The sequence below is a fragment of the Lissotriton vulgaris genome, chromosome 5 (assembly GCF_964263255.1).
Source record: "Lissotriton vulgaris chromosome 5, aLisVul1.2, whole genome shotgun sequence".
Taxonomy (NCBI): domain Eukaryota; kingdom Metazoa; phylum Chordata; class Amphibia; order Caudata; family Salamandridae; genus Lissotriton; species Lissotriton vulgaris.
In genome coordinates, this window is record NC_141693.1 from 405,875,759 (window position 1) to 405,889,508 (window position 13,750).

General features: G+C 44.8%; 2 protein-coding genes across 3 annotated transcripts in view; one reads left to right on the plus strand and one right to left on the minus strand.

Moving 5' to 3' along the window:
• Positions 1–13,750, minus strand: part of ANK3 (ankyrin 3) — a 2,005,091-nt gene that overhangs the window by 1,820,904 nt on the left and 170,437 nt on the right. The gene's annotated exons all lie outside the window — the stretch shown is intronic.
• Positions 11,122–13,115, plus strand: LOC147710968 (E3 SUMO-protein ligase KIAA1586-like). The gene has a single exon (XM_086920079.1). The coding sequence runs from the start codon at positions 11,835–11,837 to the stop codon at positions 13,113–13,115; it is 1,281 nt and encodes a 426-aa protein (XP_086776205.1). The 5' UTR covers positions 11,122–11,834.

Below are 13,750 nucleotides of genomic sequence, written 5' to 3' on the forward strand. Positions count from 1 at the left end.
TGGTAGGGCCCTGTCCCTTAAAGAAAAACCTCAGGAAAGAATGTTGTCCCATCCCTTTTGTTCACTGCTTCCCTAATACTATCCAACCCTCTGGTTCCTCTCCTAAGACATTGCCCCAAGGTAAAGGCAATGAGCTCATAAGAGTTACGGTCAGCCATGTACATTGTATGCCAATCCTAGAGTCGGTAAAACTTCCACACAAACAGTAATTATACCTAGGTGGAGGTATAAGGCGTGTTCAGATTCCAAAGCTTGGCCACTAGCTGTGCTCGACCCACACTTGTAAAAATAAGAATCACCTGATGCAATACAGTTTACACAATCTCTGCAGCATAAATCAGGGAAGTGGCATTTTCAACAGTGGATGTTTTGGGATTAGTCTGGGTACCTTAACGCATAAAAATGGGCTATGCATGTCAGGGCTACTACGACATCAGCTCTGGCACTACTCTCTCTCTCGAGTCTCCTCCAGACCCCAACTGTATTTAAGAAAGGAATAAAAATTAAATTATTTACACTTTCTAAATGAGCAAAAACGATATTACAGACTATAATGTTCTATCATTGATAATTATTCCCGACATATTTCCTGTGAACAGAAGAGATATAATGCGGCATAGAGCATGGTCTAGCATGACTTTAAAAAGCATAAGTGAACCTTACGTTGAGGAGCAATATCTAAAAGAATAACGGGTTATGTTAGTATTGATATATTAATTGAGGGATTCGAAAATGTTAAACTTCTTCATTTTAAAATATCGGACGGTTATTTAAAATATCTGCAGAAGAGGGTGCCTCCTGATCGGAGAACCGATTGGATGCATCTCTCAGATAAATTTCCAGGGCCCATAATTTTTTGAGAAATCGTATATTAAAAAGCCCAGAGGACAACCAAGGGACAGAGAATGCAAAAATGTTCCAGGCAAGGCAAACAGATCCTAGCAGAGAGCATCAGAAAGGTGGCCTTTATGCCATCACAATCTGTTTCCATGTATAACCTTCCAAGATGACCATCACTGTCGAATGAGACCCTGAAAATAACCCAGACCAAGCTTCCAGCACAGCGTTCCAGTAAATGAATTTGGGCATAGGTGCACTCAGAGACCCACGCTTGTGAGATCTGGTGATGGGCTGGGATGACACATGATGAACTGAGAAGCAGAACCAGAAATGGTGGGAAAGCCTGCAGGAGACAGTGAGTCAGCAGCGCCGGTGGAGCTAAAGGGAAGCACTAGCGTTAGAGAACCCTGAAGCAGGTGAAGCACTGTAGACTAGGTGTATCACCAAAGACATCGGGCCCTCTCGGTCTGGACAAAGAGCAGCAATAAAGAGGTTTCAGGGTGTTCAAGACCGGACTACACGTAGAATATTCTTAAATTACTTCTACATCCGAATCAGCTTGAGATCCTAGAAAACAGGGTCCCTAACCTGGAGTCCTGCTCGATTTATTTATTTTAGTTTAGGAGTTTTTCTATAGCACAAACATGACCCGTCTGGGTATCAGAGCGCTGTACAAATAGCAAAACAAGTTATACATATAAAATATTACTAATGACCAGATAGAAATACAGTTAGCGGTAAGTTGTGCAAATAACAAATAAGTTAAAACAGCAAAAGCTAAGAAGAATGGGCAAGAAACAAAATATATGCAAAGCAAGAAAAAAACTGGTGACTTAGAGCACTCAGGATAGAGAAATGTATAATGGCAAGATAGTCCGAACGTCATGAGATCAGGAACTACTGCTGAAGTAATCTATTAAGCAACAACATTTTTCATGCTTTTTTAGGTCTTGCCTAGCGATGCAGCGCATGCGCTGCACGCCTTGGCGAGACCTATTGTTGGTGGTTTTTTTGTGGGCGAAGGGGGACAGGAGATGTGCATGCGTACGGACAAGAGATGCGCACTCCGTACGCGTGCACATCTCCTGTCCCAGCGTAGGGCTGGCGTGCTTTCACTTTCGCCCCGGACGCTTACCAGTCTGCTCCCGATCATTTCTGAAGCTCCCGGGGACCCTGCACGAAGTCAGCAGTCTCTGAGTCTGCTTGTTAGATCCTGTACACGGAACTCTGTAATAAACACAATGGCATGACCCTGCTGGGAAGTGCACTTCCTGAGAGCACTGAATGTGCGGAAGGAGGATAAACATGCAGAGCTTCAGTTCAGACTCACTAAATCACGTCACCGAAACACAGAAGACGAGGAAGCGCTGTGTCACTGATGTCCTCTCTCAGAGTAGGGGAAAAGGTACCAGAGCCTTCTGCAGAGGAGGTGGAAAAACACGGGTGCCAAGTCATTCAAAAGAGCACCGCGGCAAACGATGCCAAGTGATAATTCTCTGCCCTGCTCACACACAGTAGCTAATATCGGCACAAGGTCTTATCCCAAGGAAAACATAGGTTATCATGTCAAACTGGGATACGACACACCTAAAGGAAAAATATCAACTTCAGTTCTGCGTACACGACCTTGGCAGTGGTAGCTGGTGACATTTGAAAGTGGTGGGGTGTAAAGTTTGTGAGCGAGCACCATGGCGAGCAAGTGCCTTTTTGAAAAAAGAGTGGGTAAATGGTGCATTTTCAAGCAAATTCCAGAAGCAGGAAGGTTAATAATGCAATTGTAAAAGTGCAGTTATTACATTAATAAAGGGATGTCATACTACAACAACATGGTAGCTGCCTATTCAGTAGAACCACAGAGCTTCATAGCAGACTTCAAGATACAATGCTGAGAACCTCACAGATTTATTTTTATTTAAACTGCACACAACTAAACAAATAACTGAACAGGTCATAGATTAGCAGCATTCAAGAAGAAATGTTATGCTTAACGTAATTGCGATATGGAAACAGTCTCAAAAACATTTTAGTCAATCAGAAAGGTATTTCTGGGCTGCCAAGAGTTTCTGTACACCCTAAAAGAATCAATCAATCCCGAAAACTTGTAAACAAACGTTTTAACACATTAGAGGTGTACTGGATGTACACTTGTGAAGCAAAAACCTGGTTACACAAAGCAAAGGAGCACTGTACAGAAGCACTGGGCCTAGGCCAGGCTGCACCAATCTGCTTTCTCGCTCTATAAACACTAGCACTCTTTGAAGTGCAGAGTGAGTCACTCTGCACTTCAAAGAGTGTTAGTGTTTATAGAGTGGGTTTGCGACCCAAAGGCAATTGAAGAACTGCTTTTGATGAAGCGAGTGAAGGTGCACATTTGCTTTTTGCAGCGGTCCTTTAATTGTTCCAAATTACCTCCAGCCGACTGTCAGAGGAGGCAATTATAACAATTGAAGGCCAGTCACAGAAAGCAAAAGGGAGCCACTGCCAGTTTTGCCTGCCTCCCTTCAAGCCACTGACCTCCGCCCATCACACCACCTCCTAGGCTTCTCGCTTCTGACACCAGAACAAATTAGAAAACCTCTGAAACGCATGTCTTCCATTCCACCTGAACTGACCCCGAACTTAGTTTGCCTACCCCTTATGGGGTATAATATCACAGCGAACTGCAGCAGGTGTGTTAGCCCAGTCAGGTGCCATGCAGGAGTTCAGTGCTGCTGCTGCGCCCGGTTATAGAGAGTTCTCGTATTTCCGATAAAGTGGACGACGTACAGTGTACTAACTAAACCATGCCACCTTTGTTAAGGTGTTTGTGGTTCGATGGGCGGAACAGTTGACAGCGCACTGGAAATGCCTGTCTCAAAAGAACTTCTATTGTGCCCGTGGAGGGGACGCCTGCTGCTTGACCATAGCGGAACAACAGCCGCTCTCTATCATGGCGGCCTGGCTATCCCGGCGCCGTCACTGGGGCACAACAGCAAACTTAGCTTACAGGTTTTTTGTTTTACTCACAAGCTGAAGCTCAGTTGTGGCTCGCAGTGGGGGGGGGGGGAGGGGGTGGTGTGGGTGCCAGGGAATTCAATATAAAACAGAAAACTTACCTCACAGCCGGTCCGCGCCACCTCTGCTCCCCTTGGCGCCTTCACGAACGGCACTGGAGTGGACTGGCAATAGGCTTAGGGCATGGTTAATCTTCGCCCGCCGCCTGCCCATTAGGAGAACGAAGCGTTCCTAATGGGCATTCGCAAACAAGTACAAACACAAGTGCGCATGACTAGGCACGGGCGAAAAATTTGCTTACCTTCCCCACTCATGTGCACTTGTGCTGCTGCTGGTTGCCCCTGGTCTGACAATCATGTCAATAATCATGACGCCAGACAGTCGTCATGCTGACTGACATGATTGTCAGTTCTCCCTCAGCGTCTTTGACCTTAAGTAAACTGATTCCGTTTACATAAGTTCAGAAACGCTGAGGGAGCTGCGGGGGGGCTACGCCCCAACGCCCCAATGGACCCACAGCACCTGGGCCTTGGCCACCCTACTAATAGTTGAATAAATACTCTGGGTGTACTTTCTTTCAGTACAGCTAAGGTTTGCGCTCAACGTCTCTTCTTAAAAGGAGTAAGACCTAGAAAGAAACTAGAATTGGCAATGCCAGTATGTACAGCTTTTAAATGAAAGGGCCTCTTCAGTCATTGACGAGTATAAGCACTCAGTAAGTCATCATACATGCCAATCTATCACTATGCACTCAAGCATCCATCCAGTCACCTGATGACTGATTTTTGCATCCAATCACTTACACAATTACAATAACACACACACTCACAAACTAAACACCATGTTGAGGATACACTAATTGAATGAAGGGAAAAAACATAAAACATACTGCTCAGGACAGGCATACGAATGTAATAAAAAAATAAAATTTAACATAGCAAAGGGTAGATGCCTTGTGGTAAATAGCGTTGCATTGTTTTAACATTCCAGCATGGCCACCACATGTAGCATGCAGGTCACCTGAGTTGGAGGCTGTGGCCTTGCAGTATGCAGCGCACTACAGATGAAATCAGTGGTATGATGTGGCCCCTGTGGCATTGTGTCTATTTGTTCTTTTTTATTTATTCATCGAAGATGGATCGTCCAATTAAAAAATAAAGTAGTAAAAAATAAAGTAGTGCAAAAGATTGGTTTGAAGTGGGAAACATCACTTACAACACAACTTTTACAACGCAGTACCTTTACGACGCAACTTTTACAATGCAAACCATTACAACGCATTGCGCTGGGGGGCGCCCTAGGATAGAGAATAGGTTTAATTTACTGTCCAACACCTTCCCTACTATCCACGGGGACTGGAGTTGGAATAGTAAATTAAACTATTCACTATCCAGGGCCCCAAAGCACTATGCGTTGTAATCAGTGCTTAATTTGTGCCGGTGCTATCCGGTGCTTAGCACCGGCACTTAAATCTCAGGGCCGGGTCTATGACTCATCTGCTGTGCGCACGCCGATACCCACATTGATGATGTGTTTTTAGTTCCCCTGCTTGCAGTTGCTGCGTGTACTCTCTCTCTGTCTCTGTGCAGCGTGCGTGTGATGGTGCTCGTCGCGTGCTTGTGTTCATTGGGTTACCGACCGACCCACCAGACCAGAGACCACCCGTAATTTAAATTTAATCAGTATGTACTCTGAGTCTAATCAAGAATCAAAATCTGACTGACACTGACTGTCATATATTATCCCGTTCCCGCGGCCGCCGCCCGGCCTCCGAGGAGAGCCCAAGTTAGTCTCATGAGATGATTGTGAAGTTGAACATCGGGCCCCCCGCCCCCGCCCTTGAGATGCCACTCTGACTCTGTGCAGCGGCAGAGCCATGAACCTACCAGCCGCAGCGCAGCCTATCTAACCAGTGGCAGTGGCACTGAATCATTCTGTGCCGGGTGTGCCCACACTGCCCAGTGTGCCCCTCAGGCTGTGTCCAGAGTGACCCCGGTGCCGCCCTCACTGTGACTGGGGGGCAGGTGTCCCAGTGCAGCACTTCCCTCCCAACACCTGAGACACAGCGGCGGGTGGTCACCTCACCTCCCCTACGCGGTCCGCCCGTTGTCGGTGAAATGTGCACTGGACTGGTGCCGTGCGGCAAATCAATGCACCCCACCCTGCGTATCTGTGCACTACTGCACTGTCATCACAATTGGTACTTTGTGATTAAGGGTCAGAGACAGTCAGTTAATTTCATGTTAAAGCAGCACAATTCGTGGTGCACTGCACAGTACACATGTGAGGCCCCGGGCCGTAACCGGCGTGTCTTCAGTGACACGACAGTCACTTACTAGTTGCAAGTTGTTGTACTGACTGGTTGTGGTTGGTTGGAGGGAGGGAGGGAGTGGGAGTCGGACTGAGCCTCGCAGTCGCACGTCGCCCCCGGCCCCAAGCCAGGCCAAGTCGATCATCTCAGTGAGTTGATTGATAATAAAAATATATATGTGAGTGATAAAAAAAATATAATGTGTGCAGAGTAGACAGTGAGTGTTTGTGTTTCACTTTCTTTGTAACTTTCGTTTCGTATTTCATCATGGTGGTGGAGCCGGCCACAGTAGAGTTGTTGACTTGTTGATGGTTTCGGTTTTGGGTGGGCGGGCCGCGGAAGTTGGTGGGGGCTGGGGGTCGGGCGGGCCAGAGGCAGCTGCCCTGGAGGTTCTGATGGGGGTTGGGCCGTTGGGGCCGGGAGCCAGTGGGGGGCTGTGCGCGCGGAAGCGCGCGCAGATTTTTTTCACTTTAGCCTCTGCCACACCAGTCCAGACCAGTTCTTCCAGCCATAGCCACGCCCCAGCATAACCGCGCTGCGCAGTTACAGCGGCAGGCAGCTCCCCAGTCCCACGCCACGACTCAGGCCCCCACCCACCCACCCACCAGTCCACATTAAGTTAGCCCGCCGGGCCGGCTCCACCACCAACGAGTACCGCGCTGACCAGTCGACGTACTTGGGCAGAGGGCGGCAGAGCAGAGCTGGCCTGGGCTCGTCGTGGCACTGGCTGCAGCCACTGAGCTACCTACCACAGTGTGTGTGTCTCTGACTCCTGGCCTGCCGACCGGCCCCCCCCACCACCATAACGGTAAGATAAGATTAGAAAATTAAGCAGAGAAAACTAGAAGCACTTGTTTGGTTGGAGGGAGGGAGGCAGGGAGCAGTCTGGGAGGGAGGGAGTGGGACTGAGTCTGAGCCTCGCAGTCGCACGTCGCCCCCAAGCCAGGCCAAGTCGATGAGAGAATCTCATTTGATTGATAATAACTAAAATATATATGTGAGTGATAAAAAAAATATAATGTGTGCAGAGTAGACAGTGATTGTGTTTCACTTTCTTTCTTTGTAACTTTCGTTTCGTATTTCATCATGGTGGTGGAGCCGGCCACAGTAGAGCTTGTTGATGGTTTCGGTTTTGGGTGGGCGCTGGGCGGGCCGCGGAAGTTGGTGGGGGCTGGGGGTCGGACTCGGGCTAGAGCTGCCCTGGAGGTTCTGATGGGGGTTGGGGCCGGGGGCCAGTGGGGGGCTGTGCGCGGAAGCGCGCGCAGATTTTTTTCACTTTAGCCTCTGCCACACCAGTTCTTCCAGCCATAGCCACGCCCCAGCATAACCGCGCTGCGCAGTTACAGCGGCAGGCAGGCAGCTCCCCAGTCCCACGCCACGACTGCGACTCAGGCCCCCACCCACCCACCAGTCCACATTAAGTTAGCCCGCCGGCTCCACCAACGAGTACCGGGCGCGCTGACCAGTCGACGTACTTGGGCAGAGGCAGAGCAGAGCTGGCCTGGGCTCGTCGTGGCACTGGCTGCAGCCACTGAGCTCAGCTACCTACCACAGTGTGTGTGTCTCTGAGTAGTTACCACCATGGTTAGAATTATTGTTACCTACAAAATATATGACCCTGGAATTAATAAAGAAATTAATTGCATTCCAGTCAGGCCAAAATGTGTTTAAACATGCTAAGAAGCATGTTTAACGTGTTTCTGAATCAAGACTACACACGTTGTCCTTACTACCAGGAGTTGTAATGGACAGCTGAGTCTGACTCCTGGCCTGCCGACCGGCCCCACCACCATATCGGTAAGAACATTAAGCAGAGAAAACTAGAAGCACTAAACTTAGTTTTTAAGTTCGGTCAGCTCAGCTGACTGATTTCATTCTCATCTGGTGATCGTGATCTCCCAGCCAGTCCCACACTTATATTCTGGTCAGGTGGACGGCGATGAAGGAAGGGCGGGGAATGGTGGGGTCGGGATGAGTTTCTTGTTGGCAAGCAAACTGGCAATAAAATATGTGCCACAATAAAAAAAAGATATAAATACCGAATACGCTTAATATATTTTCACAATGGCTCAATAATATCCCTCCACTTTTGCCCTCGTGCAAAATTCTTTACATGATATAAAAAAAAATCTGTCTGCTCGATTTCCTATCACTCGAGCAGCAACAACAGTGCAAAACAGTATTTAAGCTATTTTTGAAAACTTCGAGCACTGAAGCCACGAATATTTTCCAGGAGCCAATGCCATGCTGACGTGTTTGTAAAAGGACCTTTCTTGCAAAGCTTTTCATTTAGGGTGTAGTTACAGTGGAAGGTACAAAGAAGGAAACGATGTCCCGATTACATTTAGATCATGCTTTTGTGTGAATTTTTGATTGGAGTCCGAGTATTTAAAATTAAATTAACGTTTTTTTTCCACCAAAGTTATACATAGATTAAAGGAAAAAAACATTGGACACCCTTGCACACTTGGTATATTTTTCATTGGTATTTACTATTTTCGCAGCATAATGTTACCAATACTGCATGGCTATCAACTTACTCTGCCACGAGAGTTGCTTTTCATGAACCTGCCTGCAGTGCACTTCTAATGTAAACCTTGTTAAGAATGGAATGGGCCCACATGCCCCAGAATGCTTAGTGCTGCTGATTGAAATACACGGACTAGCTAGCTCAAAGTAACACTCGACTCGGGCCAATGGGCCATAATATATAAAACTGAGCATTTTTTGCTAACCTGTTACTCCTAAGTTCAGTTGCACTTGCACCGCTGGGGAGAGGTGAAGGCAGGTGCTGAATAGAACTTTAATTTCAATGATAAGGGGGCAGCCAGGCGCAGGCAGCATTACATTCCAATTTCAAGCTCTGTCGGGGCCCAGGGGGGAATCCTTTTTAGTGTTACGCCACCGGTCATAAAAGGCATTTATTTTCATTTACAATGCCAATAGCTTAAACTTGCGTAAACGCGAGACCGATTGCATTGCAAATGCTTGTTATTAAATGTGTTTATATATTTAAATTGAGCAGATTATTTGTAGCAATGGATTTTTGCCCTGAAGTAACTTCTCATTTTTATGACTGTATGAGGAACCCTGTTCCTTGAACCTAACTGTGCACGTTTGCAGTGTACTGTGTATACAACTTGTGTGTATGCAGTTTATTTGAACCCAGGCATAAATTAAATATATATAATTATAAAAAAGTTGTGGCAGCTGAGCTCACAAATGTTGTCCTGTGATCTGGAGTATGTGAAAGACTGTAAAAGCAAGCACACTACTTGTTCTGTGAAATCTGCCTCTTGCTACAAATCATATGTCTGTGCCCTGTTGTATATTCCCCTAGTTGGTGGTGCTGCTACACTAGCACTGTCTGAGAGACTGAGGTAAAGAGGGATGAGCGACACGTGAACCGTGAGGTCAGATACCAAGAGAGAGAGAGATGAGATGACGGAGCATTAGATGGGCGAGGACTCTGAGAAGAGAAGGAAAGATATATAGAAAGACAGGGTGTTGAGGGGAGGGAGATAGAGAGAAAGGAAAGACAATCAGTTGGTGGTACACAGGGGGTTAGAGAGAAAAATAGAAGCGAGTAAGGGAGTGAAAGAATACTGAGAGGACTCTGCTACATTATGCTCCCAATCAGGGCGTTACATGTCTGTGATTGTTCAGCAACTTCGAGCGATGTTTCTAATTTTTTTAGGACAACAAGGTTGTGTTGAAATGTACTTTATTTTGCTGCATAGAAATAATATTTCTCTAGTGTGGCAACAACACTCTAGTCCCAATTATCTATAATACTTTAGGCATTGGATTCCTATTCCCGAATGTCAATACATTGAAGTTTATTTTTCAAATGTGTAAGTTTGATGCCTTAAATAAGTCAGCACAGGTGCTCACGCCAGAACACATAGATGTAACTTATCCCTCACACTGATACACACCTAATAGTTGCTACTACAACACACAGCTGTTGCAGGAATCTCAACAAAGAATCTCTGGCAGCCAGTACAGCATCTCTGTGATAGGCTCGAGAATTGGGGTAGCTTGCAGTTTCACTCTTCTTACCATTAAACACAGGCCTAGCCTACAAGCTGCCTGCAAAGTGCCCTTGAGGCTTTGCATTAACCCAGGCACGGGTCTGCTTTTCCTATCTGGGTAAGTGAGTTTCCCCCATTTCTAGGGAGGTCAGCTCACCTCACTAGCCCATTCCTGAGCCTGAGATTGCCTGAAGTTAGAGTGCCAAGCCCTAGAGGTACCATAGCAAATGTGACTGCAGGAGTAGGGTCCCTATACAACCTGTCTTCCTCACAGGATTTACTTTGCTTCAGAGACCTAAGTCGAGCCATCTTGAATCTTTACAGCTGTTTCAAAGAGGTAGCCTATGGCCTACACACATCAATAACAAATAACAACTAGCGATATCTGGTAGCTACTCCACATGGATGTTAAATATGTGCAGATGCAGAAATGTCTTTGGTGAAACCTGCAAATAAATATTATTGGTGCATGTTACTTTGATGAATTGACATCACACTTCGCACATGTCTAGCATGTTTTCTTTCACTTTGCATCCTTAGATGTCTCAGAGTGGACAGAAGAAGATTTCAAGCTACTTCACAAAATTTAAGCCCAAGATTGATGAGGAGCCTGCTAGCAAACTTGCTAGAAAAGACCATACACTTACAGTGGAAGAAGGGAACAAGGAAGATGAAGTGCGAGAGAAGGCACTAGATGATGAGAGTGACACCACTACTAGCAGCAGCGTTATCACCCCTACAGAAGAAAAGACACAAGATCGTCCTCTTACAGATGAGCCGCATCATGCTGTGGAGATTGCTGTAGAGATGGAGGAAACTCCAAGCACTAGCGAACAGTCTGACATATTATCACTGAAACCACATTCAGACAGAGTTTTAAGGAAAGGCATTCTTCCTAAAGGTTGGAAACATGACCAAAAAATATATTTCCAACGCAAGCATCCATGGCTAATTGTTAAAGGCCCTAACCTTGGCTGTTCTGTGTGTCGCCAAATCCGTGATCTTGGTGCTGAGAAATCCAGGGGAATGAAATTGTCCAAAGAATGGACTGAGTCTACTGTGAAGGCATATGGCACCAATATAGAACAGCAGCAGAAGTCATTGAGGAAAAAGATTGGAGAACATGCACTAAGCAAGGCTCATGTTGCAACTTTAAAAATCTTAGAAAACGCTAAGAGAGATACTTTATTGCAAGTAACTGCAAAAGCACAATCTGTACAAATGTCAGCAACAGCCAGAATATTCCGTGTAGCTTATAAGGAAGCAAAGCGAAACAGGCCAGCGTATGGTTTTGAAATGGAGATAGACTGCCACCAGTTAAATGGACTAGATATGGGTCGAATTTTGCACTCCAATGTAGCTTGTTCAAACATACAACGCCACATATCCTTAGAAATGAAGAGGAAGATATTTGCCAAAATGATTGAGCTTTCCCCCAAAGTAAGTCTTTTACTAGATGAAGCCACTGCGTTAAATAGGAAAAGTTCTTTAATTGTGTACATGCGAATGCAGCTACCTGACATGGACTCCCCAGCTAATATGTTTGTTGACCTCATTGAGCTGAGTGATTTGTCAGCTGATGGCATAGTAAACAGTTTACTGTCTGCACTAAAAAAAATCCAATTAATATAAGTGAGGACTTTCTCTCCAAATGCATGGTTTCAGTTGCCTGTGATGGAGCGTCAGTGATGTTTGGCCGCCACAGTGGTGTTGTAAAGAAGTTGCAAGAAAAAATCTCTTCCAATATTGTAGCCTGGCACTGCTCAGCACATCGCCTGGAACTTGCCGTTCATGATGTCATGAAAGATATTGGTGCTACAAATCATTTCAAAAACTTACTCGATAAGCTCTATTCTCTATTTTCCACCTCTGTTAAAAACCGTTTGGAGCTTAAGGAATGTGCTGAAGCTCTTGACGTTCAGCTCTGCAGAATAGGTAGAGTGTTAGATACTCGCTGGGTTGCATCAAGCTTCAGAACAGTGGAGGCTATTTGGAATGCTTATCCTGCTCTCTACAAGCACTTTAATAGTGCAGCTGATGATGGTTCCCGTGACAGTTCAACACGAAATATGTACACAGGCCTAGGAAGGCGGTTATCATCTATACAGTTTGTTGCTAATCTTGGCCTCATGTATGATGCTCTTCAGGAGTTATCCGAGTTATCACTTGAGTTACAGAAACGTGATTCTACAATCATTGATTCTCACCGGGCTATTTGTCGGCAAATAGCTGTGTTTGAGGCAATGGTAGACAGGCAAGGGAACCATTTCTCACTATGTAAAAAGGCCATGGAAGAAAATATATTCCAAGGTGTGGTGCTGCACAAAGGAAAGACCACGGACAAAATAATTGAACAGGGTCAGTTTTTTCGTAGCCTTGCAGAAAATCTAAGACATCGTTTGTTGTCTACAGGAGGAACGAATTCTGCTGACAAAAAGGCTGAGTATGATACACTCATTAGCGAAGTGAAAGTTTTATACAAACAGTACTGGCCTGATGAGCTACCTGTTCTTTATGGTGAGAGTGATATTGAGTCTCTGTGTAAAAGATTCAACATTGCCAGCCGAGAAACCATACGTGCTTACAGAGAGTACAAGGAATCTGGAGGCAAAGAAATTAAAAGGCAGTTCAAGGAACTTTTGATGGCCATACACACTATTGCTATCAGTACTGCAGAATGTGAGCGGGGATTTTCTCAAATGAATCTGATATGCACATCCACAAGAGCATCATTGGTGACTCAAACAATATCTTCTTTAATGTTTTTAAATCTTGTTGGTCCACCATTTAGGAGATTCAACCCATTACCCTATGTTCAGTCCTGGCTTGCAAAAGGACGAAGATCAGCTGATGACACTAGGAGTAAATCAAGGAAAGAGGAGGACATGGAATGCACAAGCAATTTAGACTGTTTCTGGGGTTTTCTAGAAAAATAGATGTAGCCCATTCCAACTGAGAAAATGTGTGTCATTGCAATGTTTTGGAAAAGTTAGGCTTTACTGTGTTAGGATATTTAGTTGTTCTAGTTTATATAGGTTATTTATTTGCATTTATACCCCTTTGTTTACAGTGTCAATTTATTTAATATTTTGTTATATTTATGTGTCTTCTTAGTTTGGATGTTCTATTTATTGTTCTATTTAATATATTTTATTTATTTTGTTTTTATAACAGTTTAATTGCTTTTTGGATTTTCATTTTACGACATGTATCTATTTGTATTTATATATTTAATTTTTTGTTAGTTTGTCTTTATATAATTGCAGTTTGTATGGCACTATGCCTGGTTATTTTGCACTAATAGGTATGACTTATTCAAGATACGGTCAAATTGAAACTGCCCAGCCCCCCTACCTATTCCTTTGGCCTTAGTATTTATTTATAAAATGTTATATAGCGCGAACCACATTTTGGTGGAGATCACAGTTTTCTTTGCTTTATCTTAAGTTAAAATCTTTAATTAAAAAGTCATATTTTGAACATATGCCTCTTTTCTAATCTGTGTTGCCTGTGTCATACAGAACTACATAGTTTCATGATTTTCTTTTTTACTATTCTTAATGTCTAATAA

What these genes read in the sequence shown, in the direction of transcription:
- LOC147710968 (XM_086920079.1), top strand. Translation starts at nt 11,835, where the DNA reads ATGGTTTCAGTTGCCTGTGATGGAGCGTCAGTGATGTTTGGCCGCCAC.